Genomic DNA, 11299 nt, shown 5'->3' with positions numbered 1-11299 from the left:
TTAATATCAATGCAAAACATAAATAATAATAAAATGAAATTATCAAAATCTAGTCTTTTGAGAAAGATAAAATAAAAATAAAAATATTTGTCAAAAAAAATAGATAGATCCACTACATTTGTTTTTATGATACTCAGTGTGGTCCTACAAAAAATAGATTTGAAAGCTAAATTGGATTTGCTGCATGAAAAAAAAAAGCCAAACAGAAAGAAATGGCAAAAAGAACAGTCACACAACTGTGCATTTGTTAGCTTTTGTAAATATAAAATTGTATATACACACACATTTTCAAGAACTGCAGCATATACCTTTATCCAGAAAGCACACACATTATGTCACACAAAGACTGTGCCATTATCCCAGTAACCTCGAGCACTTCTTTAACAGTACCTGGAAGTGTGGTGGAACTGGCAGAACGTTTGAGACACTGCTTGTGCTTTTAAGAGCGGTCTCTCAGAGTCAGAAAGCTCGAGACACCTGACAGGCACACCATAATTACAGACGGGAAGATCATAGACTGCTGATGATATTGGTTTTACTCTAGATCAGATGAGTTCAAATTCACTTCCAGGGAGGAAGTTGGTTTGGTTTGATAAAGTGGCAGATTAAATTTACTTAAACACCAATCAATAAGTGACATCGCACTAAATTCTAAAACACAATGTGCCAGTTGTCAAAGAAAAGGGTCAACAGACTTATCTCTGGACTCTGGAGGAATTAAGTTTAAATTATAGTTCAGACAAAAATGAAAATTCTGTCATCATTTACTCATCCTCACGTCATTCCAAACCTGTATGAACTTCTTTCTTCTGCAAAGCACAAACTGAAATGTTAAACAGAATATTGAGGCTGCCGTTTTGCATAAAATGTTCCATTCCGCTGTAGCTCTCAAATGTTATTTGCATTTCCGCATATACAAACTTGGAAATTTTTTAAGACACATGAAGACGTTAGCCACAAAACATCTGAAATCCAATGCAGTTTGGCATCACTGACATCAAATGACATAGAACAGCATGAGATTGAAAACTACTGAAAATGAATGCAGGTGAAAACCAATAAGGACTTTTTGTTGTTTTTGTTTTCTGGTTGCTAAGGTGTTCTGAATGGTTGCTAGGGTATGATGTGTTGGAAGACTATAACTGTGTCTAAAATTGAATACTTCCCTACTATATACCATGCGAAAAACAGTACGCCAAAAGAGTAGTATGAATGCATAGTATTTGAAAAACAGTAGGCGAAAAGTCCCCGGATGACCTACTACTTCCGCAGAGATTCTGAAGTGCACATTCGCTGGACACTTTACCATCTCATGAGGCCACAGGAGAGGATTTCTGAATGAAAGTGAAGCGATGCAGCTGACGCTGGTAGGTCACGTGATAGTAACATGGCGGATGTAGTACAATCTGAATTTCATTCATACTACCATATTCATACTATACAGAGCGTACATTTTAACGGTCAAAAAGTACATTCAAATGGAGTACCTACTTATACAGTATGCGATTTCAGACGCAGTGCATGACATGCACTCATAAAAGACACCTGATCCCATGTGAGAACGAGTAGAAATCATAAATCCGTCCCTTGAACTGCACCATATCCACAGCACACCTGAATTAAAACTCTATTCTCAGCCGGCATTATCTCTTATGCCACAGCCAAATCTCCCAGCCAATCACGGCGGACCTTTACACACCCCAAAATAAATAAATAAAAGCATGTGGTGCCTGCTGCCTCTAGCACGAGATGAATTATGTGAACTGAACCAAGACCAGAACCACATTACATCACTAATACATAATTCTGACAGGTCATCAGTCTGAGGAGAAAAAAAATAAATAATAAAATAAGAGCCGCAATCCCATCACACAGCCTGACAGCTTCAATGAAGTGATAAGTTGAGTGGTTTCTGTCACAGACGTTAACGCTTAACGCGGCTGCTGTGAGGTCCTTTGGGTCTTGCATTGTTCAAGGACGACGCTTTTCCCACAAGACACTTATATAAGCAAACAGCAGATGGTGAGAGTGGACTCTAGAGAGGGACGGTGACGCTTTGGGACAACAAGTTTTGTCCTCTTGTAAAGGGAGAGATTAACGTTACTCCCCAACTGGAAATATTTTGAACAGTCGATTACAACTCTTTTTGACAAATGACAAAAATAACCCTTTATTTATTTATTTTTATTGATTTTTTTTAAAAAAAAATTAAAAATCAATATCTTGCCTATTGTGCACTTTGAAAGCTGAAAACAAATGTAAATGTTTGAATGTACACTATTTATTCTGGGATTTTTTTTAAGTACTGTCAGAGCTGCATGTTAGGACTTGTAAGTGCCGTTCACTCAAGGGAACCCAGGTTTAAGTTTGACCTGGGTCATGTCCCAATCCCATTCCCCTTCACTCACCCTAATTTCCTATTTTGTCTACATTCCACTTTCCTTAAAAGAAAAGGCAAATAGGCACAAAATGAATGAATGCATGAATGACAAGAGGATGAATTGGGTCATTCCATGTCATATCAAATTTCAGAAACTTCCCAGGCTCAAGTATTTTTTTTTGAAGAAAGACGAACATATACAGTGATGAAAGCCAAAATATCAAATGTCATGGATGTATATGTACCCATTTTCAAGATGGCAGCATCCTTATTTTATTTTTACCCAGAGATTGGTAAGTCTATTAGTAAAATTTGTTGACTTTTGCAATGTTTGTTCCATTATATGCCAATGGTGACAGTTTGAAAATGGGAAAAAGCACTTCTTGTGTTTTGCATGCCTGTAACTTCTTTTTCTTTTAAAGAAGATTGTCTAAAGAACAAATAGTGTTGAAACTAGAAATGCATCTTGTTTTTTCCCCATCAACACAATTGCATAGAACATACCTGTCTTTGTGCAATAATGTTTTTTTTTTTTACCTTTATTTAACCAGGAGGTCCCATTGAGATTCAGAATCTCTTTTACAAGAGAGACCTGGCCAAGGTAGCAGCCAAATCACAACAAATGCATACATAACAAACACTAAAATTACATTTTCATGATAAAAGTAGTACAAAAAGAACACAATGAGTCTCTTAAGAAAAACAAGAACATGTCTCCATCACAACACTCTTTACAGTAGTTTTAAATTCATTTATGGACATAAGGGTTTCTAACCTTAGCTCTTTTTGTAGATTATTCCACCCCCAAGGTGCTAAATAAGAGAAAGCAGTTCTTCCCAATTCGGTTGTAACTCGTGGCACGTTAAAAAGCAACCAATAAGCAATAATGTTTACAATGCGAACAATGTTCTTTTTCCAAAGTTTGCATGACTGTATCTTTAACAGTGTTAAAGATCCTTCTAGATTATCATTCTTCAACTTTTCTTTTGTAATCTGTAAACTTTTAAAGCTCTATCTATCCATCTTTCCATCCATCCACCCCTATCATTCCATCCATCCATTAATTCATTCATTCATCCTTTATTTAGATCCCATAGTTTACGAGCAGCTTCTGTAATTTCTTTCATACCAGGTTATTGTATCCTGCTTTCACCCAGGTTGTATTTAATAATAACTTAGAGGGTCATTAAACATTTAACACAGTATCCAAATGGAATGAAGCAGACATCTTAACTCCTGCTCCAAACGCTGCCCTGTCAAGGTCAAAGGAGAGGAAGCGTAAAGTTGGATATAAAAGGCCTGGTAATGTGCATTCCACTCATCTGCCGCCACAGACCGACCAATCGAATCTCACACACACTGAGAGTCTCTAAAGAGTCTTTGCTCGTTCCTTTGATCTGAGCACATGCATTTCTTTCTGCACAGTAAGGCTAAAGCAGAACGTTTACCCGGCTATAGCCAGAGGGAACACGGCCAATCAACCCAACCCCGGGTAAAACATTAATGCATCAGGTGATCTCTCTACTGTAACATCAGGAACACCCACAAATATATTCATTTATTATACATTCATTCATTAACATGCACGATGAAGCATGCAACCTGATGGAGTTATTTGCTTTTTCATTGCCCGGGATATCCAAACCACAGAAGTGCATAATTATATTTGGAAAATATGATTACTGGGTTAAAATGCCAAACTTCTTGTGGCTCTGTTTTTCATGAATATTAACATAGTAAATGCAAACAGAAAGCACTGAATTTGAAAACTGAACATTACTTTTGTTGTTCCAACCAGATTTGATTTTCTTTGTACACTATACAATGGTCACATAGTCAGGTCTATGTAAAAGTAATTAGTTTGAGGGTAAAATGTCACTGATTAGGTTTTAAATTTGCTGGATGGCATCACATAATAGTCCTGTGCTTTGCTTTACGTCACAACTTTTTGTTTTTACCCACATAAAATCAATATCAATGGCACCAACCAGTTTAAATGCATCAATAATCATGACTGTATATTTTAAATGTACATTTTTAGAGACAAAGCGTGTGGCACTTGCCCACTCAAAACTACTGCACAGTATTATATTATCATCCACATATGAGAAAAATCATAAAATGTAATAATTTATAAACAAAATACCACACCATTCCTCAACCAACCACACAATTTAAACCATCACACATTAAAAACATGTGGCAAAAAGTTTAATACTTTGTTCAAATCAGCCAAATCAGCTCAACTATGAGCAATAGTAACAGCGACTATTATAAACACATTACAGATGGTTTGCAGTATTGTGTACAGATATATTTGAAACCATAATACTGTTAGATCAAACATCTGAACATCTAACATTATTTGAGAACCATAAATGTGTTTCTGAATTGCTCTTCATGAGGTAGGCAAATCTAATAATATAATACAGATTATATATTTGGCTTTCTATAGCAGGTGGAAGAGATCATGTCGCACACATTTTTACAAAAAATACGGAGACTTCTAGATAGTGATAACTCTGCTCAGATACGGTTATCGTCCTCTTCCAACATCCCTGCAGAAACCACCGAAGATTAATGTTTAAAGTGTACATGATATTTAATGGGGAAAAAAAAACGCTAAAAACCTGATGGCAGGTAATATGTGTGTGCAATGATAATGTAATAACTGGATGATGTATTGCTTGCTTCAGAGTGTTAATACGCAGCTCCTGATATTTGCCCTGATTAGCTCAAATATTAAGAGTAATATGGTGTCATTTCCTACATTTACATAATGCAGAGGAAGACCCTAGATTTAGGTTCATTATTTGCCCACTGTCCAAGTAAATGCGGTTGCACCAAATTCAAATGCCACAGTTTTGTGTACCAACTTATCCAATGTAAACAGCCTGCAACAACAAATAGTATGTGAAACAGTATGCAGTATGTGCAACAATAAACATGACAAATATGAGTTTGGGACGTAAGTCACTATGATACAGAGTGCAATGACCATCAACTTGCATCCTTGGTTTCCAGGAGGAATTTTACCATCCACTTTCATTATATAGGGATTTCAAATAAATATTTAATAAAGAATAGAAATTCATGAGCCAAACCTAATATGCCTAATACTAGAAATATAACAAAGGTTGATTTGAAGTCAAAAACATATTTTAAATTAAAAAAATTAAGATTTCGTAAAGAACAGCAAATGCCAACCATCTTGATCATTTGATATATATATAAATAAACCCTACTAAAATAAATACATATAGTTTTATTTTATTATATTATTTATAGGTTGTTAAATTTTTTTAAAGTTGAAATTACATTGACTGATGGGAGAAGCATATTTCATCAATTTACAACTTCAGAACTCATGCTAGGTTTGTCTTGAAAAGTCTATAGTTACTGTATATAATCATCAAAATCAATTTCTATATGGTTAAAAGGAATGGGAATTTCACTTCCAGAACCTGGAAGACTGTACTCTATCCTAGTACCTCAGTGGCTCAACCAATGGCATTGGTCTTCAGGTTTGAAAACCAATAAATAAGTAGATTTTGCTGCCAGTTTATTTCACTGGTAATGAAAGGCCATGTAATGCACATTGCAATGTAGGATTCGGTATCTCAGAAAGTGTGTTATAATGCTATATACTGTGTTTTTTTGCCAAATGCAGCAGGTCATTCAGGTGTTCAAAGCAGACAACTTGCTTAAAACTAGCATACTTTGTGCAGTGTACTTACTGGAAAAAATAGTAGTATGTTATGATATTATGGTATTCCAAACACAGCCTACATGTGGTATAGTGCTGAATGATACTCATTGCATCTGTGTGGGTGTTTTCTACCCAACAACAACATGGAAAAAAGAAACCATATTGAAACATTTAGCAAAACAGCCAAATGTTTCGGGAAAAAAGTTGAAAAAATACACACACATACTGTACACACAAAATGACTATGCTTCATCGATTCCTCCTCATCCTCTCCTCTCAAATGCTGTGACACAGCATTTCACTCTTCATCTATAACTCTTGAAGGATTAATCTGTATCAATGAACAAGAGAAAACTGGACTCTGTCATCTCTGCTTCCCTAAAGACTGACAGCAAACCAATGGCCAGAGACGTGGCTGAAGAGTATAGTGCAGAAACAGTAAATAACTCATTCACAGCTCAGTTTATGAGTAAATGACTCACTACAGAGAAGGTTTCAGGGCATAACTGAGGAATTCAAAGGTACATATTTTGGTTTTTGTAGCAGGGGTGATTCACTAACGTTAAAATTGTGCTTTTTTTTTTTTTTTTTTTTTTTTTTTTACATATAGGCAGGTTTCTTAGCTAAAAAGCTGCTGCAATACCAAACCTGTATGCTGGGGAAATGAAAATCACTCTTTCACCTAAATTGAAATGTTCAGCTACGCAAATTTTGTTCATGCAAACTTAGGGTGGCCCCAACATGTGAACACCGATAAATCTTCAACTTGAATGTAAATTCAAAAGAACTCTTTGCACAATAGCTATAATTTAATAAGAAAAAAGAACCTCTGACCATATTCAAACTCATTCTTCACCGCAAAAGTTTTGGTGGAACTTCTATATTAGAACACTGTCAGCATCATAAATGAGCAATGAAGCAGTAAGTGGTTTGGATCACATGGGAATTTTCCAGAAAGTTCTTAATGGATCTCATCTACTCCTTCCTTAGCTTTTTAAATACTACCATGGAACCCGCTTCACTGCAGTCCAAACAAACACTCGACAGTTGCGAAATAGTCACTCTGTGCGTATAGAAGATCAATCTGTCGCATATTCAAAACAATTGCAGGTAAAAATGGAATGAACTTACCCAAGAGTTGTCATGGTGACTATGGTGTACCAGAAGGAGGCTGGGATGCTGGTGAAGTTGGTTCCCTTGGTGCCTTTCTCGGCGTAGAACATGACGGTGGCAAATATGATGATGGCCATGGTAAGGGAAAACAGGAGGAAGCCCAGCTCAGAAGCACAGCTCTTCAGAGTATAACCCAGGATCCGCAGGCCCTGAGAGTGACGTGAGAACTTGAAGATCCGGAAGACGCGGAACACCCTCAATGTGACAAACGCGCCACTCACATCCTCGTTCTCAGGCATGACCAGGCCGATGTAGTAGGGCATGATGGCGACGACGTCGATTACGCTCATGACCGAGCGCATGAACTTGCAGCGACTGGGCGCGGCGAAAAGCCTCATGAGGTACTCGAACGTGAAGATGAGCACGCAGGCCGTGTCCATGCAGAAAAACGCCAGCGTGTACTTCTCACCACAAGGCAAGTCTTTCTTGCTGCCTTTGAGGGGTCGGCAGGGGACAGTTTCCACTACGTTCGCTATGACCGAGACGGCGATGAAGAAACCTGTGACGTAGTAGAAAACGAGCGCCATGGTGCTTGTGTGGGGGTTCTCGAAGGCGCGCCACAAGCGCTCCCGAGACGTGCTCTCCGGCGGCAGTGGGGTGTCCGTCGCCATCTCGGCCTCTGTGTCCTCAGCCAGACGTTCCTGGTTCTCCTTCTTGCGGTCCCTGTACTCTTCCTGGCAGCAGTCTCCGATAATGTCTGGCACGATGCCGTAAAATGCCAGCTCCTCATCGAAGGCCTGAATGCACTCCTGCCGGGGGTAGTGAAGCTTACCCGTACGGTAGAAGTTCAAAATGTGGCGAAACATCTCTGGGTCCCTGTCGAAGAAATACTCCTGAGTGTCCTCGTTGTAGAAAAACTCCTTTTCTGAGCTGCCCAGCAGAGTGTCGGGATAGCGATCCAGCGTGTTTTTCCACGTCTGGAAACGGAGCCCGCTCACGTTTACGAAGAGGATCTCGTCGTTGCGGCTCTTTTTGTCCACGGGCGGTTTGGGCATATTTTTCTTGGCTAGAGGAAGCCAGCCAACAGCCGCTGCCCTGGCAAACGGTAGCCATGTTGCCACTCCGGCAGCCATCTTTAATTTGGTGGCTAAACGTTGTTACTGAAACAAATACGCCAAAGAGGAGAATGCCAGTCAGCCCTGAGAAGATTTTCTGAACCTTTCTGGACCAGAAAAAGTCTTTCCAAACTAATCATCCGAGCCGAGGATCTCAGACTAGTTAGTTATACGTCTCTCGGTTTGTCTGTACATCTAATAGACTAGGAAGGAATCCTCTGAGAATGTTTTCATTATCAGCTACAAAAATGTGGGGCTGTCAAAGTGTCAAAGCCATTTGAATCTCAGGATCTCCATTTGTCAAAAACGATCCTGAAATGACCCATTAAAATTCATCATTCACAAGTCTTTTGCTTGCAGATTGTGGCTGTTCAAAGAATCAGTTCAGCCATCTAAAGGGTTAACCCTCTCGGCCATATCTTGCAGGCTCTGCCGGAGAATACTGATTTGTTGCTGCGCTTTGCCGTTTCAAATTTTTATTAGTCTGTGATGAGGCTTTCTGAAGTTAGCAAGAGACTATTTCTGCTCTGCTACGTCCTCTTTTTTCGGTTGTAGGAGTTCTACCTCCTTTTTATGCAGTTTCAATACTCTTGTCTTTATTTTTCTTTCCTTTCTTCAATCTTCAAGTGGCTACTCAATCTTGCAAGGGGCTGAGAAGGTTTTCAGTGGGAGATCTCAGAACTAGACACCTGGACTCCAAGTATGGCCTTTCCTTCACGCACCTGTCATGAAACAACATAACACATTAGGTGACGTCTGAAAGCAACATGGAACACAGTAGCTACTTTCATTAGCTAGTTTTACGTCAGAGACCGTTTAAATAAACAAGCTTCACAGTCTGTTTATGAGATCTCTCTCACGCTACATTCATTGATACTTTAAACGGAAAAAGGTGTGGCATTACAGCTACATAGCTATATATATATATATATATATATATATATATGTGTGTGTATAATTATAAGTACATAAATACATATGTGATGTATATGCAGTAGACACACACACACATTTAAACTCTTATATAAATGGTACATAAAAACTATTTATACTACCCTACAAAAAAAGAAAAAAGAAATGCTTTGTTTGCACAGAGAACTGTCATTTATGAATGCAATTCAAGTACATTTTTTGCATTCAGGTTCACAACAATCAATAAGTAATCAATAATGTGTTTCCCCACTTCTAAGCTAATGCAACTTCCTGTTGCATCTAAATGTCTCTGTATGAATGAATAATCTCCCTAAAGCAGAATCAGGTGTAAAACAATACACAAACTTTTTAGGGTAGCATCACGCAATCACACGCCTGCCACTATGGGTCCTGGCGGAGGACAGGTGACCCAGCCCAGTCCCAACATAATGCATACAACATGCTCCCACAATCAAAAATCAATAACGCATTACTCCACACCTCCTGCACCATAGACAGGAACATGCACGTAGGAGATGAACAGTAAATTCAGGGTTTACTTGTGCCCTAATGCAGCTTTAAAGCAAAACGCATTATTCAACTTATTCTATTATTTTTTTAACGCAAATGAAGCTGCTGCTAAATTTCCTACAATTCAAATCCTAAAGTGACTCCAAAAATCAATGAGTGCTGTAAATAACATGACACAAAAAAAGTCGAGCAAGTTGCCAGCAGTAACGATAAGTAATGATCTATCTGTATAGACTTGTTACCTCTGGGATAGACGAGAGGATGAAGCGTTCAATGTGACAGAAAGCTGATGAAAGAAAGAAAAAAGGAAAGAAACGGCAATCTCTCTGCAGCAGTCCTAGCATCTCGCATGCAGCTTGTGAAGGAGCAACCGTAACGCCTAGTCCTCCTTGCCTCTCTCTCCTCTCCTCCGCTGCTCTGTTGCATTCGTGCGCTGCCTCTCTCTCTCCTTCACTCTCTCTCTCTCATTTGCTTGTTCAACCTCCCCACCCTCTTTCTCTCTCTCTCTCTCTCTTTCTCTCTACACTTATACACATCCATTTAAAGCTTAATATCTCTTGCAAATGCATCCTGCCCTACAATGGGTCATAGAGAACGAGGCAAAAGCTCAGGTTTCACACAACCTGACAATACTAGATCACACAGTCTACTTGTGCCTTTTGTTGCAGCTTACTGCATTCAGACACATTGCATCCTCTCCTCTTTCAACAGATAGTTTCATGTTGCTCCACCTCTGTCGGCAGTGGAAGTAGCATGAGAATTTCATTCTTATTTCAGTTTCCTCTAAATGTGTCCGGGCACAATGGGGTGCCATCACACTTCTGAAAGGACTCTGTAAGGAAAATTGCTAGAAAAAGATGAGAAAGCTCTGGGAGATGCTATGTGAGGTTTACATTACTGATTTATCACTGTACCACGATATTGTACAATTTAATTTCAGCAATGTTGTGCATGTCTCATTTGCCATTATAAAATTGCAGTATATACATTATCAGTTAAACGTTTGGACACACTTGACTGAAAATGTGTTTCTCATGATCTTAAATATTTTTAATTTAAAACAGGGGTTTTCAACCAGGGGGCCGGGGCACACTAGGGAGCCTCAGCAAACACCCAAGTGGATAAAATTATGAAACAGAAGATAAAACACGTATTAAAGGTAGGGTAGGCAATTTTTTTTTATAACTTTTTGTTATACTGGTTGAAACACTCTTCACATCCTGATAGCAATCAATAATACAAGTGGTCTAAATATTAAAACATGTACATAGTATATCTTCTGTGGAAGTCTCAGGACCAAAAAAATGCAAACGGTCCAAATGCAATGATACGATGTCCCACCTGCCTGTCAACATATGTATCTCCGTATCTCCGTACCTCCATGGACCCTGCTCGCGTAGACATCACACATCATCAGCGCAGTAAGTAAGGTAAGGCAGTGCAGAGTTGTGGACAGACAGTCACAAAGCGCCACAAACAAACAGCAGCCGCCTTTTACAGTTCCTCCTGAAACAAAACAAAGAGCTTATGCTGCGTTCA

At 38.8% G+C, this 11299-nt stretch overlaps 1 protein-coding gene across 1 annotated transcript; it reads right to left on the bottom strand.

Moving 5' to 3' along the window:
- Positions 1-390: 390 nt before the first annotated feature.
- On the bottom strand, positions 391-10519 carry LOC130099589 (potassium voltage-gated channel subfamily D member 1-like; the record flags this gene model as incomplete). The annotated part of the gene is made up of 3 exons (XM_056265318.1): positions 10434-10519; positions 7221-9039; positions 391-477 (listed from the first exon to the last, which is right to left on the bottom strand). Coding segments are annotated over exons 2-3 (1202 nt in total), but the record flags the coding sequence as incomplete, so codon positions are not given.
- Between the last annotated feature and the right edge of the window lie 780 nt (positions 10520-11299).

The sequence above is a fragment of the Rhinichthys klamathensis genome, unplaced genomic scaffold, assembly GCF_029890125.1.
Source record: "Rhinichthys klamathensis goyatoka isolate OS25496 unplaced genomic scaffold, OSU_Roscu_1.1 h1tg000231l_1, whole genome shotgun sequence".
In the NCBI taxonomy this organism is placed as follows: domain Eukaryota; kingdom Metazoa; phylum Chordata; class Actinopteri; order Cypriniformes; family Leuciscidae; genus Rhinichthys; species Rhinichthys klamathensis.
Note: the sequence above shows the minus strand (reverse complement) of the source record. Positions and strands in the feature narration are given on the sequence as shown.